General features: G+C 41.5%; 1 protein-coding gene across 8 annotated transcripts in view; it reads left to right on the top strand.

Moving 5' to 3' along the window:
- LOC144500456 (uncharacterized) overlaps nt 1-19747 on the top strand; it is a 230807-nt gene that overhangs the window by 20848 nt on the left and 190212 nt on the right. For all 8 annotated transcript variants that reach the window (XR_013498979.1, XR_013498978.1, XR_013498977.1 and 5 more), the window contains exons 2-3: nt 6237-6372; nt 7462-7562. Coding sequence is in view for 4 of the 8 variants with exons in the window: in XM_078223394.1 (XP_078079520.1) it covers nt 6251-6372; nt 7462-7562 (223 nt within the window). In the remaining 4 variants the exon portion in view is untranslated. The remainder of the gene's footprint in view (nt 1-6236; nt 6373-7461; nt 7563-19747) is intronic.

Below are 19747 nucleotides of genomic sequence, written 5' to 3'. Positions count from 1 at the left end.
CTTCACAAGAGTTTGAGGATTATCTCAAAGTAAATGGTATTCAGCATATAAAATCTGCACCTTATCATCCATCAAACAATAGATTAGCTCAACGTTTTGAACAATCCTTGAAACACTCTTTAAAAGCTTCAAAAGAGCAAGGTTCGTTATCATGTTGTGTGAATAGCTTTTTTGACATCTTATAGAAACACTATTCACACGACTACACAAAGTTCACCTGCATTAGTACTCTTAAAGAGTAAGCTGAGAACTATAATTGATTTGTTATTACCTCCAGAAACTTCAGAGATAGTAGAGCATTAACAACAATTGCAAGTTGCTGGATGAGAAATGAGAGTGGTGGATTCACTGGTGGCATTGGTTTCACTATTTCCCTAAACTCCTTTGCATGTCCACCAGCATCTTTTCTTTTAAAATGACTTATCAAAACCCATCTTTTTGACCAGGTATTGATCACCCTAGATTAATCTCTCCCATTTGAATCCCATTCTCTGCAAACTTCCAATTGTGACATCTCTTGATATGCTTTTTTTAACATTAAAGCACTATCCGAATTCAAACTTTGATTTGAATTTGCTATTTGGGATTTTTGTGGGATTTTTCTGTTCCATCAGCATACAAATCAACAATTTTAAAAAATAATAAAATGCTGATATTATCATGCACACACTTACATGAAATATAAATGATATGTTTTGTTCATGGAATGTTAAGTCATGTGTAGATTTTATTGTATGAGAATTTTTTTTGAAGTTTGGAAACCCTATGCATTTCTTATCTAACTTTGTGAAGTTTTCAGCAGAATCTCCTGCCTCACACTATATGACACCACGATCCACCTAATATCACTGGTTCCACCTACCTCCTTTGAACCAATCAAAGTATTGGGATCCCGAAGAAATAAGATTCCTCTTTAGTTGTGGGGATTCTGTGGGAGCAGGATGATGCCCTCCTCCCTCTCCAGAGGAACCAGCATGGAATTGGGATTGGGATTGGTGGGGTCGCTTGGTGCACCCGGACAGCAGCCTGGAGCAATTGACATCTCATTGTTCCAAACCTCGCAAGCTCATCTACATTTGGGAGTTCCATCCTCTCAGGAAACCGTTGGTGGTCGACAGAAGGAGGACAAGTCCTCCGAGGAGACCTTCGATCCATACTAGGAACCTCACAGATAAAAAAATGGACTGAGGGGTGTTGCTGGCAGTCAAATGAAACACTGAATTGCCCCCGGGACAAAGATGCCTGCTCATCTCTGGGCCATGGATTAGTCCTTGCATTTGGGAGAAATAAACAAGCTGAGCAAGTATCCACCAGCTAGTATTCTAACGGTTATTTTTTAACACATTTGCACAAAGTAAAATTATTGAATTAAAAATGGTAAAATAACTGAAAGATCTAGTTAGATATTTGCATTTGACCTTAAATCCACCATTAGACAGTCTCTCCTGTATATATCCCCCCACAGATGTCTTGGGTACCCCAAGAGTGCATATACCACAGTTTAGGAATCTCTGATAGAAGCTATAGTTGCAGTAACATATTGCGTTATACAAAATGGTAACCATAGGGTAAATATTAGTAGCTGTTTTCGTAAACGTTGTTGAATTATTTACTTTAAATGTTACATTTAACAAAAATGTTAAAACATTAGAAGCCTCTGGAAGAAATTGAAGAATGTTGTGGAAATAAAATTAGCAAAACTTCGTTAAAACACTGATCTATAACATCATGGGATGTGATGTAAAGCTGCACCATATGAATATAATCTTTCCTTAAAATTCAGTGGCACAGATGAATGGACAGTACAATCAGACGTATCAAATTTACTTTAATTTATGACCTGTAAGAATAGTAGAGATTTACCATGCTGCAGTCAATTTTCATAGACATTCTTATTTTGACACATGTACCTGCAGTTTAGCAAGTGAATCATGCAATTATGAGTGTAACAAAAGACAGCACACGTACATTTATAAATGATTGAACAATACTGGGTAGGAAATTGTACAGCATGTTGTCAAATTATTTCTCAAGAAAAGTGATATGCCTGTTGAATTTGGTGTTGTACTAACATTTTGTTGTGATTTAATTGTTCATTTTTCACTCGTATAACAAAACCTATTACAAATTTTCTCTTGCAGTATTTATTTTGTGTGCATATAAAGCCACTTATGTATTGATCCTGAGCACTTGGCTTCCATAAATCTCATCTGCTGCACCGACTGGCTCGTTCAAAGTAAAAATTACAAAATCACAAAATTGTTGGCTGGGAAGACCTGTTTTTCCCTCAGATTACTGCACATCACAGGTCTAACTGGCTAACAATAGCATTATATACAGTAGCAGAACAATCTTCAAGGATTTTTAGAATTGCTCCTGAAATCATGATGTGACATTGTAATGTGATTTAGTGATTGCATCATGATGCAATTGCATTGTACATGAGTGGCCTATTCTCATCAGATTTTGCTGCCGGTTCCAAGGAAGATTGGTGTCAATTTTAGGTAGTGTCCCAAGATCCAGCCTAAAAGTCTTTATCAAACCTCCTAAATCTCTGTCCAATGAAAAAGCCCATTTTTCAGTTGTTTCTTCATAACCATAACCTTTTCCACAAATCTAATATCTTCCCTATAATGGGATGTTCAGAACTGCAGACAATACTCAGCTGAGGACTTATCAATATTCTTTACAAAAACCTGAAAGAAATGTATTTTTAATTGGCAATTAAACTTGACTTTATTATTAATTGTTTGGTCCCCACTACTACATTAGTTTATTGATTCCATTAATTGATTAATTCACAGATACCCTGCAGATGCATTAATTTATTTGCCAATGTGACTGCTGCTTGATGAAATTATGATTAATGAATGCTGTAGCCTCGTGGTTGCCATACTGGATTAGCTGGAAACCTCATAGCCTGAAATTCTTCCATTCTCCATTCCCATCAAACAAGGGAATCAAATCAGATTCAATGTGAAATGTAGGAGTATGTATCCGGCTTGGCTCTTGTTACTCACCTGCCATGAATTTTCCCCTGTAGCATCCAAAAAGGTTGACAAATACTTAGGTACAATTTTGAGATTTTTTAAAACCTAAGATTTTTTGACTGTGCAACCACGTTTCCCATGGATAATCCTTTAAAAGATTGCATTTGAATATCCAATCCATTCATCAGTTGTACTTGTACCAATGTATGCAAAATGAGTGTTCAATTAATGTGCTGTCCATACAAACTCCAGCAAGGTCAAAACTCTTTGTGGTCCTTTTGCAATGTGGTCAAGTCACAAAGCAGGCTGGAATGCATAATTGGCCCTATCATCATCATTTATAGTGCAGTGTTGTCAAAACCATAAAATGTGAAAAGTATTGCAATTAACTTGTATTCTGCTTTGTGATATAATACCTTATTGACCAAGATGAGATTGAAGGAGAGTATAGGAAAAATGGCAGAGTCTACATCTATATCAGGCTTGTAAAACCACACGGTTATCAATAATGTTTTTCTAACACCATCTAGTTCAATGTTTTATTCTGATAAGTAAATTGGGTTTTAATTTTTAGTTTTGTTGTTCAAAATGCTTTGATTTGGAAGCATTTAGTTTTGCTTCTTTTTGGGATAATGTCACCTAACCAATCCTTGTGTTGCCGTGGCAAGTTTACGTGTTGTATTGTACTGTGCCTCTGAGTATGCTGTTAAGTCTAGAAGGCCAATTCAGAAAACCAGACAGCCTTAACTTAAACTGGACTCTAGTTCACGGCAGGTGAGTTTTAATATTGGTTCAAAACTCATCTGCTGTAAAAATGAAGCCCGGGGTGTTTTAGATTTCCAGTCTAAATCTGATTGCCATTGTCCAAATTCCATTCATTTCACATGGAAGGTCATCAAAAGTGGTGCAAAATTGCACAGCCAGGAACAGATAAATCCATGGGATCTGTTGTTAAGCAATCCTGTGAAGGTCCCTGCAGTCAGCTATTGCAGATGCAATCTCAGATTTCTGCTTTACGGGTCTAGCAAAACAAAATTAAATTTTAAGGCTTCTTCTGGTTCCTATATGATTGCTGATTGAGTAGGTCCATTGAGAAACTCACTGCCTCCTTCTGTTTGAACCTACTAGTAAAACTGCAGTCTGGTTATGATTATGTCGTTAGGATCTTATGTGTATATGATGGAGAAGGCTATTTTCTTTGGAGGACTGACCACCCACCTGCTTTCCTTTGGGTCAGTAAAATTAAAGTCATCCTACTGGCAGCAGCGTTCCTTCTAAACTGCATGAGAGTGTGATCACGCAGTAATCCAGAATATGCCACAAAGAAAACAGACAGGCCACGCACAAACGTTTCCATTAAGATGTATGCATGTGCTGTCGTGTGGCAATCATAAAGGGGCTACCCAGCACAATAAGCAGGCTGCACACAGCAAAGAGAAATTCTGAGGGAACATTGCTTGCTGGTTCCGTATGCATTTCCATTTTCCAAAGTGGCCTCCATCGTGTTACTGAAGGAGATCAATGGCACAGCACAAATGTAGAAGTTTTCAGCTTTCAAAACAACAAACTTTATTTTTCTAAATAAACAAATCACAGACCTCAGAAATGATGGCTTTGAACAATTTTTGACAATATTTGCATCATGGTATAAGAACTCTGACACTGTGAACTGCCGGCATTTACACAAGCTTAACAAGGGCTCTCTCTGAGCACCGGAGGAAAACTGGATCAGTATACAGCTATGTTAAGTTAACCAATAGATTCATGTTTGATCGTGTAATCAACTCTGAGGGAGGTCTCTGTCTTTGCCTGCAACTGCTAATCTTCCAGTCTTGGCCCATTACATGTTTTACACTCCTGCTCTGCCATCTGTGACGGAGATGTCAGCCGTGTTTGATCCTTGGCCACAATACGGGTGATGGTGGTAAATCTAAAACATTTTGTTTAAAGTAGATAAAATTTAAGATTCAGGATGCTTGCCAAGTAAATAAAGACTCAAGATTCCATGTGTTTTGAACGAACAAAAATAAACTTTACTATACAAGTTCAGAACGATAAAATAATTTACAATATCTAAAACTTTAACATTCAGGGTAAGTATGAGGTAACTGTGAACTAATAGGCTAATTGTGGTCAAACACACCAGACCACACTACACAATAGATAACTGATGCGACCAAAACAGATTTCATGGATTTCTCTACAATCCACCCAGGTTCTGTCACATTGTAAGCCACCCAATCTCCCTGAAACTTTGTCTTTCTCACGCGGGGGTTTGAACCTCCAGATTTGAAGATCTCGCCTTGGAATTCTCTCCAAAAGTCGCTTCCACTCAGGCGGCTTTAACAATGACCCACCTCACTGGGTTTCAAACTTGCGTCCTGAGATTCCTTTCCCCTGGAGCTCCGCAAACACAGTTTCAGAACTTCGGCCATGCCAAGCAGAACACCACTGCTTCAACCACTGCTTTGTATCATTGGCTCGCAGCACAGATCACCAATCTTCAGATGCCTCTCGAATTTTAAAGACTTCTCTCATGCCCACTTTGCTTAAAGTCTTTTCTCCCTGCAGCTCTTTCTTTAATTTGGAACTTACTTTTCTGCTCTTTCTCTTAACTTAGTAGGACCTATGTTTGTCCCCTGTCTTTAATTTTTTAACTGGGACTTCCTTATGCGACCTCTCCAGATCTCCTTTCCTGGTTTGGGACATCTCCCTGCCCCCACTTCCGTGTTCTGCTCTCTGGGACACCAATTTGATAATGATGCTCCATGTCAGGTCATTTGACCTGCATTTTCATGCCGTTCTTTATCTTCTTTCCTGTATAGGCACGTAGGACTGATCCTTGGCCTGACAGACATAAAAAGGTAGAATTACTCGTGTGCGTCCAGTTCCTGGGTTCATCAGGAATTGGAGTTCTCAACCTCCAAACTAAAGAAAGTCAGTTTAGGTTTCATCACAGGTGTCTCTGAAATTCTTCTTTCTAAATTGATTTGTCTTTTCACATCACTTGCCAATTTTTAAAATCGCCTGAAAACCTATTTCAGCCAGCTACCCCAGTCTTCCTCCTGCTTCTGCACAAAGGGGATACCGTTCCACAATTGTGTAATGCTTTAGTACCTTTTCTGATGTTAAATATGTCATATTGCTGGGAGAATATGAAGATATATTGTACAAAACTCTTGCTGACAACAAACATTAAAACGAATAAAGTCAATGGAACTATTTATCATTTTATTTTGTTACCAGGTTCATGTATAAAGATGATGAAGTTTGAAAATCGATTGGTCCAGGTTCAACAAGCATGTGGCCCTACTGAATTTCCTGAAAATGAAGAAAAACTTTTTGAACTGCAAGCTTTTCAAAAATTTCTTTTAAAGCTAAGGTGAGATCCATTGTTAGAATAGTTAATTACATTATTTGCAAATTGTCAATCTTAACTCAATATTGGTCTAAAATAATTAAGTCTCATTACTTTGTGAGTAGGTTTAAAGCAGTTGTTCTGCCAATAAGTCATATAGGAAAAATTGTATAATAAAAGTGCTTCGTGAATCATGTCAAAATAGAAAAGAATAATGTTGAAAGATGTCCAAAAGTTTTAATGGACTTAACATATCCAATTCCAGTCAAGTAGTGGAATTGGAATAATGCACGATATAGTTGAAGCATCAGAGTTTACACCTCTGAATTAAATTTCATCTATTTTATTTTTATTATGTACATGCCAAAGTTGTAAAGCAAATTCTATAGAAATATTACAAGTTCTATAGATGTTTAATGCTGCTTAGACAGCTGACTGAATAGCATCTGCTTGTTTTATTCAGAGTTACTACATCCATTCCAACTGCAAGCTGGGAAGAATCAAAATGAATTTCCATTTTAGATTTTTACATGCTTTATTAATACATGAACAAAAGAAGTATTCCAACTTTTAAAATCAGTACTATTTCTAGCATTGAATAATGTTCACTGATCATTTCCTCTGCCTGTCTCTGGATCTCAGCATGTTGTGCACAGTTACCATTGTCAATTCAGCAGATGCAGTATCTTCCCCTGGGTCTCCGAGGGGTATGTGAAAGAATAGTTTTGCCTCCTTATCTATGAAGAAATAAGTGGGGTCTGTTCAGGGCTTCCCATAAGGCATGTCCAGGATTGAAAATTCATTCTGTGGGGTTACCCAAGTGTGTCCTACTGCTCCATGCACTTAACAGCCAAATGTGATGCATATCACAATTGGTTCAATCTGTCACCTAGGACCTGTATCAAAACTCCATCCAACCAATCCCTTCTATATGTGTTGAATCAGGAATGGATCAAGAACTCTTCTGAGTATTTCAACTGAGCCAGCATCCATTTCATTCTCTTCTGCAGGTCAATAATTCAAACAGTGAAGATATTATTTCTTAAATTAAGCTTAGAGAAATTAATGGGAATGTATTTTCACAAAACTAATATTTTCTATATATTTTTAAAGATTGCTAGGTGGGTTGGCAAAAGAAGCAATTTTTTGTAATCTGCGAGTCCCAGACCAATTTCAGAAATCAAAAGAGGAAATCAGTGTTGTTGTTCTCACAGGTACGTATCTTATTTTCAAACTAAAAACAAAGCTTTTTCATGGTGCCTCTAAAGCACTCATTACTACAATGTATGGCTTGTGTGTGCATGCAAGTAAGCAATGCTGTTGTAACTAGTTACCAATGTAAACTGAATTTAACTTGTATGACCACTGGAAAAATAACAAATGTCAGGCCATAATAACATCAAGTAAATCACATTACTATTATTGAATTAGACAGATCTCATACCGTGGGTGAAGTTTAACCAAGTACAGAGTACCTCGGGACAGTCCTTAAGGAATTGTTGGTAAAGGCTTGAGTTAAAGTTTATATAGTTACAAAAGTATTGAAGAGAACCTCAGACATGCTTATTGTTCATTTTTCTGGTTTCCATGTCCCTAACCTGTTAGTCATTACCCATAATACCTTCCTCCGATCATAAATACTTAATTCTTCAAACTATATATATATTGCCTTTTTGAAGGACTGCAAGGTACCATGATGTCATTGAAATGGTTAGAGGAACAGATGTAAGAATCTGACTGACTGATAAAATGCCAGCTGCCTGATATGTTTCCGCTCTACAGCATAACCAGGACATTCACCATTCCCCAAATTCATCCACAACCTGTATGCTAGACTCATTAGTTAGTCGATTTTAATTTAAAATGGGAATGAGTCCCATGATCCTATGCCCAGAAATTCCTATGCCTCTACCTGTAGCCAATGCCCCTCTCCACCGCAGGAACAGAAACAGCTAGGTGCATAACAGGTAGCTAGAAATTCTTTGCTCTTGGATCACTTTCAATCATATGACCCTGGTGCATTATGACAAATATGCTCAAAGTGTTGGTAAATAGTATAAGACCATATGATCTAAGACGTAGGAGTAGAGGTAGGCCATTCAGCCTATCAAGCCTGCATCACCATTCAATGAGTTCATGATTAATCTGATATGATAATGCTCAACTCCACTTTCTCGCCTGATCCCCAAAACCCTTGATTCCTTTATTGATTAAAAATCTGTGTATTTCAGCCTTAAATATAATTAATGATCCAGCCTCTTACAACTTTCTGTGATAAAGAGTTCCACAGATTCATTTTTAAAAATTCATTTATGGGACGTGGGTGTTGCTGGCTGGCCAACATTTATTGCCCATCCCTAGTTGCCCGAGGGCAGAGAGTCAACCATGGCTCTGCACATTGCATGAACTCTGCGTTGCTCCTGACAATGGGCACCCGTTGCGTGGAAGTCAGGAGGGCACTTCCGTACTGTCTATCTGAAATTCACTCCATGTCTAGAAGCCAGATTGCAGCAAACGTCCAGGTGGGTACACACAGGTTTACACTGCAAGGGTTCCCCAATGAGGACCTTCCCACAGCCATCCTGATGCTCTACATGAGTGTCAGTGCGCTGAACCCAGTCAGCCTCATGCTGCCTCCAATGTCCTAGTGGGTGGGGGGAGGACACCCCATCCTTCCCTGCCAGAGGCTTCTATGCCCCCTCCAGAACAGTGCACAACATAGCGCGCACCCCCTCCACCCCCATCCTCCGAGAGCCGCATTGACATCACACCAGGGTGATGGGCCTGAGTTGGCCATGTCAGCAAGTGACACATCCAGGCAGGAGGGTGATGATGACTTGCTGTGATGCTGCCCTGATGCTGTCTAAGTCTGGATTGTCCCTATCCACTGACTGCATACAGATGTCCGGGATCATGTCTGAGTGTGGGTCAGGGGCACCACCATGCAGTCTAATGCTCCAGGGATGAGGGGGACAAGTGCATAGAGAGTGGCTGTTTTCCTTGTTTGGGGTGGGGAGGGAGGGGCTATCATGAGGGGGCACGGGACAGGGGTCTTGGGGGATCTGTGGGGTCACCTAACGGGTGGTGGGAATCTGGAATGCATTGCCTGGGATGGAAGTGGGGGCCGGTAACCTTACGACCCTTACTACGTACTCGGCCGAGCACTTGAAGATCCATCCAAAGAAATGGCAAGGTGCTGGGAGATGGGATTCACGTGACTTCAATGGTAGTTATTGTCGGTGCAGACTTGGTGGGTGAAGGGCCTCTCCCATGCTGTACCTATGAGGCTCCGTGCCTTTATAAGTGCGTGTGGGCGTACGAAGACAGATCACAGACAGAGGAGTCGTGGCTGTGAAGTGTAATAATCTTCTTAATCTTCTGTGGCCTGCTGTTACATCTAAGTGAACCCCAGGACATCAAAGGGGGAGGTGCTCAGCTATGTTCCATGCCCTATGGCCTTTGTTACCCTTAGCAGGTGTGCCTGGAGAGCCAGAACCTAGGGATCACCAGCCGACTTTCGGGTGTCATGGATGCAGCCATGGCAAGCAGTTCAGCCTGCTGCCTGAAAGATACACCAGCTCAGGAAAAGGATAATCGGAAGGGGTGGGCACAGCCGGGATCTCCTGAGTGGAAGGCTCCAGCATGGGCTCCAGCACTTCCTCCGCGGATTCACGTGCCTCTGAAACACTCCATGGGATGGTGGGCAGCTAGAGTGAGCTCCAGCTCACTGGCGTTGTCAGTTCTGGAGGCCCAACAGCATCTGCATCATGGACGACTATCGCTGAAGGCTCGCACACCATAGCCATCCAAGCTCTGGAGCCCCTCTACAATTGCCTGCTGTGTCTCGAGCACGCTCCTGAGGACCTGCACCATGGTCCTTTGAGACTCGGCAATGCCTTGGACCCTGCCACCCATGGCTACCATTTCCTGTTCAGGCTTTCCACTGTGGTTGCCACCCTTGCAGTGTTGCCTTGGGTGTCACACAATGGCTGCACCATCTCCTGCACCTGAAGGCTGTGGGATTCCTGCAAAGAGCCTTGCAGCTGCTGGAATGTCTCAGACATGCACTCCTGCAGTCCCCAGATCTGCATCTGCATCCTCAGCAGATTTGGGAGAACTTTTTTCAGCAGCCAGGCATCTGGCTGGGCCCAGCTGTTGCCATAACTGCATACAATGTTCCAGTTGTGGCCTCACCGGTGTTTTGTACAATTCCAACATTATATGCAGAGGGACAAATCGCACTGAATCTATCTGCTTGAGCCAGCATGGGGCCTAAGGCGCCAGGGTGTCAATGCCAGGGGGCAGTGCATTGTTGGCACTGCCAACGTGCTTGGCCTTGAGGCAGCTGAAAGATGGTTTGAGGGGTAAGGGTGGGGTGGGGGGGGGGTGCTGATTGAGGGATCTGACAGGGAAAGGGGGCCTGAGTAGGAGTCTAAGGGAGGAGGGGAGCTGAGTGGAGGGGGACCAGGTTGGGGCACCCTCATGCCGTGTGGTACATGGGGTGGGGGGGAGGGGCATGGTGGGGGATTAGCCGCTATTTGTGGGTGGAGCAGGGGAGGATGCCTCTCTTTGGTGAGGGGTAGGTGGTGCTCCCCTGGTCAGTGTGGGGGCTACTATTTATGTTTTTCTTGGGAGGGTGGGGTAGGGAGACCTGTCTCCAAGCGCGGAGTTTGGGTCGCCATTTAAAAATAGTGGCCCGGTCTCGGAACAGCATGGTGGGCAGATTGCCCAATATGGATAAATTAGCATCTATCAGGTGGGAGAATTCCCTATGGCTTCTCACTGGCAATTAGTCCCAATTTGGGAGAATCACAGCCTATAGGTTTAATTCAGTTACATATATTTTAAATGGACGATTTGTGGGACATCTAATCTGTCTCCTGATGAACTAATTTTTTAGGGAGCAGTTCAGTTATAGGGTTCAATTATTTTTTTTTTCTGTGTTCTTGCTACAGTTGAGACTGTCAGAAGTAAATCCACAGTTGTAACTCCAAAATATTGATCTCATAAATGATCTAACAAGAAATACTTCCTGCATTGATGTGAGACTGGGTAAAAGCAACAAGTGTTCTTGTATGTCAGCAGAACAACTGATCCTTGATTCGGGAGTCTCACTCACCTGGTGCATTTGGCCCAGCGTGATTCACGTGGGGCCAATTTTTTTCAGTTTTAAAAACTGAAATTGTTGAATTCCACCTGAGTAACATTGCCAGCGCCAAAGGGAAAAACACTGATTTTCCCACTGTCGGCAGAACTTCGATTTAATTTGGGAAAATCGCAGCCTATGATCGCTGCTACCGAGAGGCACCTTCACTATGAAGTCATTAATTAATCCTGGCTCATTGCACAATTCCCAGCCTAGTATAGCATGTTCTCTGGTTTGTGCCAGAAAGTGCTGTTCTAAGAAACTATCCCGAAAACATACTATGAATTCCTCATCTGGGCAACTTTTGCCCAGTCAATATTCAGATTAAAATCCCCCATAATTCTCACCATACCTTTCTGACAAATTTGCATTATTTCTTCCTTTATACTCTGTCCTACTGTAAGGTTACTGTTAGAAGGCCTATACACTTCTCTACACTTCTCCCACAAGTGACCTCTTGCCTTTATAATTGCTCATCTCTACCCAAACCATTTCCCAGGTTTGCTGAACTTGGGTTACCCCTCTCTATAACATCATGAATTAACAGCCACCCTTTCACCCTTTCCTAGCTTCCTGTCCTTCCTAAATGTTATGTTCCCTTCAATATTCAGGTGCCAACTGTGTCATCCTGCAGCTTTGTTTCTGCAATAGATATCAGATCATATTTATTTATTTATATTTACACTGTCAGTTCCTTTTGATTTGTTTTGGATGTTATGTGCATTCTGATAAAGAGCCTTTAGTTTTGTCCTTTTAATGTTTTCTAGCTTTATCTGTTGATTAACTCTTAATTTTTTACTCTCTGTCCCTTCCTCTCATGGTCTTTTTATCATTTCCACTTTAATATCTTTCTTTCGTGTCTTTTCTCTACTCTGATTTACCACACCCCAGCAGTGGGACCAGTGCCCCACAAACCAGAATCAATTCTCCCACACCAGTCTTTGAGCCACATATTCATCTCTAATTTTTGTATCCCATACCCATTTGCATGTGGTTCAGGTAATAATCCAGAGTTATTAGTTTTTAGGTTCTGCTTTTTAATTTGGTGCCTAGCTCCTCATACTCTCTATGTAGAACCTTATTCCTAGTTCTACCAATGTCATTGGTACCTACATGGACCACAACAACTGGATCCTTCCCTTCCCACTGCAAGTTCCTCTCCAGCCTAGAGCAGCTGTCCTGAACCCTGGCACCAGGCAAGCAACACAGCCCTCTGGACTCTTGCTCTTTGCTGCAGAAAGCGGTGTCAATCCCCTTCACAATACTGTCCCTAATTCCCACTCATTCCTTTTTGCTCCATCCACTTGAGTGGCTTCCTGTACCACGGTGCCATGGTCGGTCTGCTCATCCGCCCTGCAGTCCCACTGATCCAAACAGAAAGTACCTCAAACTCATTGGACAATTTGCAAAGACTGAAGCTCCTGCTCGTCTGCCCTGTGTCTTCTTCCCTTCCTCACACGCAGTCACACCCTCCTGTTCCTAATCACTGACCAAAGCATAAGATCCTACTCTAAATGGTTTGACTGCCTCCTAGAACAAAACACCCAGGTAATTTTCCCCATACCTGATGTGTCACAGTGTCTGCAGCCCAACGTCCAGCTCAACGACTCTGAGGCAAAGCTCCTCGAGCTGCGAACACTACAGACGTATTTCTGCTGGATAACACTGGCACCCAGGTGATCCCTCATGCTGCATCCTTGACACATCACCTGTTCTGCCATCTTTAATGTTTTTTAATTAATTACTTAACCATATTAGCCCACCTGCATACTATTTTAAATCTTAGGACTAGAATAGTCCTAAGATAGTCCTAAGGTCACTTTTACCAGATGCTCAGCAGCCAGCTCCTTTCCCTTTAGTAGAATAAGAACCAATTCCTACAGGGCAAAAAGGCAGAAAAAACAAAAGGAAAGGAACATCTCCTTTCCCTCCTCACCAAACTCCCAGGTATGCACCCAGTTCCAAAGCAGCATTCATTTGCCTATGCATGTCATTAAAGGTGGCAGGTCAGATTAAGAGAGCAGTTAATAAAGCACACAGTAGCCTAGGCTTTATTAATAGGGGCATAGAATATAAGAACAAGAAGGTTATGTTGAACTTGTACATTTAGACCTGAGCTGAAATATTACATAAAATTCTGGGTGCCGCTGTTGTAGAGAGTCAGAAGAGGTTTACAAGAATGGTTCCAGGGACAAGAAACTTCAGTTATAAAGATAGATGGGAGAAGTTGGGACTCTTTTCCTTGGAGAAAAGAAGGCTCAGAGGACATCTAAGTTAAGTACTCAAAATCATACGGGACCTGGACAGAGGCTATCTGTTCTTACTTGTGAAAGGATAGAGAATGAGAGGGCACAAATTAACAATAATTAGCAAAAGAAGCAAAAACGATACAAAGAAAATCTTTTTCACACCATGAATAGCTCAGATCTGGAATGCAGCACCTGGGAGTGTAGCAAAGGCAGATTCAATCAAGGCATTCAAGAAGGAATTGGATGATTATTTAAAAAGAAACAATCTGCAGGGTTACTGGGAGAAGGCAGGTAAAATGACACGAGGTGAAAGCTGGTGCAGATACAATGTGCTGTAACAATTCTTTGATTTGGTGGGTTTCACAGCAAAGCCAGACAGTAAGCAGGTAAGTACATTTTGTTTGCAATTGGCAACTCTGCAGACGACATCCTAGTTACCCTGAGGATCAATGAGGATAAAGCCACATATGCCACTTATTTTTGTATTGGAGACACATTTCAATCTCCACAGGAACACTATTATAGAAAGTGCAAAATTCAATAAATGTACTCAGAGACATGGGGAAAGCATCGACATGCTTATTAATGATACGTACCAATTAGCAGAAGGCTGTGAGTACTGTAATCTGAAAAAGGAGCTATTTGTGACAAAACAGTTGTTTGAGTAGTGGATGAAGTATCATCAGATAATCTGCAGTTCCAAGATGATGACTCTGGCAAAGATGATTCAATTAAGTAGACATGCTGATATCAGGAGGCAAAACTGATCAGTAGTCTGAGGGAGAGAGAGCGAGAGACAGCCTGAATCCCAAAGAAATAGATACAGTTGAATTCATTGGACATAAAAAAAGGGAAAATAGAGAGAAAGGGTCTGCTGCAGCAAGAAAAACAATTAATCGCAACAGCCAAGATTGGTGTGGCAGAGAAAGACATGGGCACAAGAATTGTCTCACCAAAGATGCCCAACGACACTGTTATAAAACGAAAGAGCATTTGAGGCAGTATTTCATAGTATAAAAATAAAAAGTTTAAAGGAAATCTAATACATGAAGTAGAAAATTCAAAGAAACATTAAAATACCCTTCTTAGGAGAGCTTAAATAATTAAGTGGAAATTATTGGAGTGCAGATCCTGGTAGAAGGTCACAAGACACACTTTCAACAAAATAGTGGAGCAACAGTTTAGTTCTTTCAGATGCTGAACAATGGTTAAACAGAAGAGTTCAACCAACCTGCGAAAAGCTACATGGTCCAACAGGAACAGAGCTGACAGTTCTGGGAGAACTAACAGCTACTTTAAAGCACAGAGAGAAACTAATTACTGAAGTACTGTATGTAATTCTACTTCAGAGTTATTCACGCTAGAAAGTAGAAAGGCCTGTATGGAGCTGAATCTAATTCACAGAATAAAAGAAATGAAGAATGGTGAAGGTCCATTAGGAGACTTTGGAAATTCTACTCTGAAGTTATTCATGGGATTAGGAAAACTATCTTATAACACTAAGTCTAGAAATGAACCCAATATGCTTATGTTCCATACCATTATTTCAAAATGTAAAGAAAAAAACTGACTGAATGAGACCATGAGATATCAGAGCAAAATTGGGCCATTTGGTACATCGAGTCTGCTCCACCATTCAATCATGGCTGATATGATTCTTATCCCCATTTTCCTGCCTTCTCCCTGTAACCCTTGATCCCCTTATTAATCAAAAACCTATCTATCTCTGTCTTGACACTCAATGAACTGGCCTCCACAGCCCTCTGTGGCAATAAGTCCCACAGATTCACCCTCTGGCTGAAGAAATTCCTCCTCATCAGTTTTAAAGGAGCGTCCCTTCACTCCTGAGTTTGTGCCCTCAAGTTCTAGTCTCTCCCGCTAGTGGAAACATCCTCTCCCACATCCACTTTATCTAGGCCCCTCACTATTTTGTAAGTTTCAATTAGATCCCCCCTCATCCTTTTAAACTCCATCAAGTATAGGCCAGACTCCTCAACCGCTCCTCAGATGACAAACCCTTCATTCCTGGGATCATTCTTGTGAACCTCCTCTGGACCCCCTCCAAGGCCAGCACATCCTTCCTTAAGTAAGACAAGGAATAATTTCTCCTATAAAAGAGCCAACAAGGAGTGGTATCCATTCTGAATTTGAACAGTTCCATAAGAATATGTATTGACCTCTCATAACTCAATAAGCTGTGGAAAGAAGTCCATCAGTGAATGAGAGTTTAGCTTAATTAGGGAAAAGCTCAATATTTTCTAAATTAGATGCTAACAACGGATTCTGGCAAATACCACTAGAAGAGGAATCCAAGCTTCTCGCGATATCCATAACACATTTGGAAGATTCTATTTTAATAAGTTACCCTTTGGAATAACATCTGCACCAGATATTTCAAAGAACAATATTGAATCTTTTAGAGGACTTACACTGAGTTTGTTGCCACATGGCTGACATGTTGATACGTTGGTCCACTCAGGCTGAACATGACTTGAAAGTGAGAACAGTTCTGAGAATACTTTTTAGTTATTCATGGGACATGGGCATCGCTGGCTGATGAGCATTTATTACCCATCCCTTGTTTCCCTTGAGAAGTTGGTGATGAGCTGCCTTCGTGAAACGCTGCAGTCCATGTGCTGTGGGTTGACCCACAATGCCATTAGGCAGAGAATTCCAGGGATTTTGACCCAGTGACTGTGAAGAAACGGTGAAATATTTCCAAGTCAGGATGGTGATTGGCATGGAGGGGAACTTGCAGCTGGTGGTGTTCCAATGCATCTGCTGCCCTTGTCCTTCTAGGTGGAAGTGGTCATGGATTTGGAAGGTACTATCTAAGGATCTTTGGTGAATTGCTGCAGTGCATCTTGTAGATAGCACACACTGCTGATACTGAGTATCAGTGGTGGAGAGAGTGGATGTGGTACCAATCAAGCATGCTGCCTTGTCCTGGATGGTGTCAAGCTTCTTTAGTGTTATTGGAGCTGCATCTGTCCAGCCAAGCAGGGAGTATTCCATTACACTCCTGACTTGTGCCTTGTTGATGGTGGATAGGCTTTGGGGAGTCAGGAGGTGAGTTACTCACTGCAGTATTCCTAGCCTCTGACCTTCTCTTGTAGCCACTGTGTTTATGTAGCGAGTCCAGTTGAGTTTCTGGTCAATGGTAACCCCAAGGATATTGACAGTGGGGATTCAGTGATGATAACACCATTGAATGTCAAGGGGCGGTGGTTAGATTGTCTCTTATTGGTGATGGTCACCATTTGTGTGGCATGAATGTTACTTGCCTGGCATTTGTGTGGCATGAATGTTACTTGCCACTTGTCAGCCGAAGCTTAGATATTGCCCAGATCTCATTACATTTGGACATGGACTGCTTCAGTATCTGAGGAATCGCGAATGGTGCTGAACATTGTGCAGCCATCGGCGAACATCTCCACTTCTGACCTTGTGATGGAGAGAAGGTCATTGATGAAGCAGCTGAAGATGGTTGGGCCTTGAACACTACCCTGAGGGACTCCTGCAGAGATGTCCTGGAGCTGAGATGACTGATCCTCCACAACCACAACCATCTTCCTGTGCGTAAGATTCCAACCAGTGTAGATTTTACCCCCCCCCCATACCCATTGATTCCAATTTTGCTAGGCTCCTTGATGCCACATTCTGTTGAATGCGGCCTTAATGTCAAGGGCTGTCACTCTCACCTCGCCTCTGGAATTCCGCTCTTTTGTCCATGTTTAAACCAAGGCTGTAATGAGGTCAGGTGCTGAGTGACCCTGGCGAAACCCAAACTGGGCATCACTGAGCAGGTTGTGGCTGTGCAGGTGCTGCTTGATAGCATTGTTGCGGACCCCTTCCATCACTTTTCTGATGATTGAGAGTGGATTGATGGGGCGGTAATTGGCTGGGTTGTATTTGCCTTACCTTTTATGTACAAGGCATACCTGGACAATTTTCTACATTGTCGGATAGATGCCAGTGTTGTAACTGTCCTGGAAGAGTTTGGCTAGGGGAACGGCAAGTTGTGGAGCACAAGTCTTCGGTACTATTGCCAGAATGTTATCGGGGCCCATTGCTTTTGCAGTATCCAGTGCCTCCAACTGTTTCTTGATATCACATGGAGTGAATCGAATTGGCTCGAGACTGGCATCTGAGATGCTGGGAACCACTGGAGGAGGCCACGATGGATCATCCACTCGGTACTTCTGGCTGAATATTGCTGCGAATGCTTCAGCCTTATCTTTTGCACTGATGTGCTGGGCTCCTCCATCATTGAGGATGGGGATATTTGTGAAGCCGCCTCCTCCAGTGAGTTCTTTAATTGTCCACCTCCATTCACGACTAGATGTGGCAGGAGCTTGGATCTGATCCGTTGGTTGTGGGATTGCTTAGCTTTGTCTATCACTTGCTGTTTATGCTGTTTGGCATGCAAGCACTCCCTACAAGACACAAGATTGATACTCAACAGAAAATGTGAATTTTCACAGCCAACAATCAGGTTTCTTGGTCACATCATGAGAGCATCAGCAATAAAGGGTCAGCCACTGAAGACCAGAGTCATAAAATAATTTCCAGCTTCAAGGAACATTATGGAATTACAAAAGTTCATGGGAATGGTGAATCAAGTAGAATTTTTTTTTAAAATCGTAACAGATCTCAAAGAGCCACTACGCCAGTTGTTAGGTCAAGACAATTAATAGTGTTGGAAAGAAACACAGCAGAAATAATTTGGAAAAAACCAAGAAGAGGTTGATGTCATTGAAGATATTAGTACATTACAATAATTATTACAGCAGATGCAAACAGGATTGGAGGCAGTACATTTTCAAAGGTACAAAGAGATGGAAAACGCAGACTGGTCTATTATGCATCACATTCATTAACAGATATAGAAGAGATATGCAGTAGTCAAAAAGGAATTATTAGCAGCCAGGCGGACAGGCGATAAATTTGCTGATTCTGTCTTAGATCTTCACATTCTGATAGGACAGACCCGAAACATGTAGTCACACTCATGAATTTGAAAGAGCTTGCAGGAATGCCATCAAGAGTTCAATGAGTTAAGTTAAAATTGATGAGGTTTGATACTCATGTGGTATCTGTTTCAGCGAAGAAACGGAGCACAGCGGATGCATTATCGCACATTGAAACAAAGAATCCATTGAATTTGTCGAAGCGGTCAAGAAGTTCACTATAATGGCAGTCCATGCATTACCAACAACAACATGAAGACTATATGAAATCAGAGAGGCTCAAAAATGAGATGCAGACTGTAAGCAGATCAGAGAAATTTGTTTTAGAAGATGGCCAGCATATACACCACAACATCTTGTCCTGAGACTGTATTTCGAGCAGTGAGCACATTTGACAGTGATCAATGATTTTTTTGGCACATGATGATAGAATAGTAATCCTAAGAGTATTCAAAGTTGAGATCTTACAATACCTATATCAAAGTGATTTAGAGTAAGAGCACAGTATTTGGTTTGATGGTCAGGTCTCTCAAAGTTATTGCAAGAGATAATATCCAGATGTATTACATATTCAATTCATAAACAGAAATAAAAATAAAACACTAATGTCATCTTCTTTTCCTATGAAGCTAAGGGAACTCCAAGAAAGCGATTTATTTGAGCAACAGTGTGAAAAACAGACCAGAAAGGTTGTAATCATCACAAATAAACAAAGACACTGAAACAGATGATCTCAAACCATCTACTAATTTGAATTCTATTCAAAAGTGTACAGAAGACTGAGAATGTCTTATTCTCTACCAATGAGTGGAGAATGAAAAACGGTAGACTCAGGAAGGCACCATAATGCTTATTGAAATAAGAAAACATGGCTGGAGGAGAGAGAAAAGAGAACAATGAGAGAGAAAGAAATGAGGCTACATTTCCTTTGTGACTACAAAACACTGAAATGGTAGAATGAATAGGATACTGAAATTTTGGATTTTCAGGAACACCAGAGAAAGTTGAAGTCTGGATAGAGACCCGGTGGCAGG

This window comes from Mustelus asterias, chromosome 11 (genome assembly GCF_964213995.1).
Source record: "Mustelus asterias chromosome 11, sMusAst1.hap1.1, whole genome shotgun sequence".
Classification (NCBI taxonomy): Eukaryota; Metazoa; Chordata; class Chondrichthyes; order Carcharhiniformes; family Triakidae; genus Mustelus; species Mustelus asterias.
This window is presented reverse-complemented; position numbering and strand designations above follow the sequence as displayed.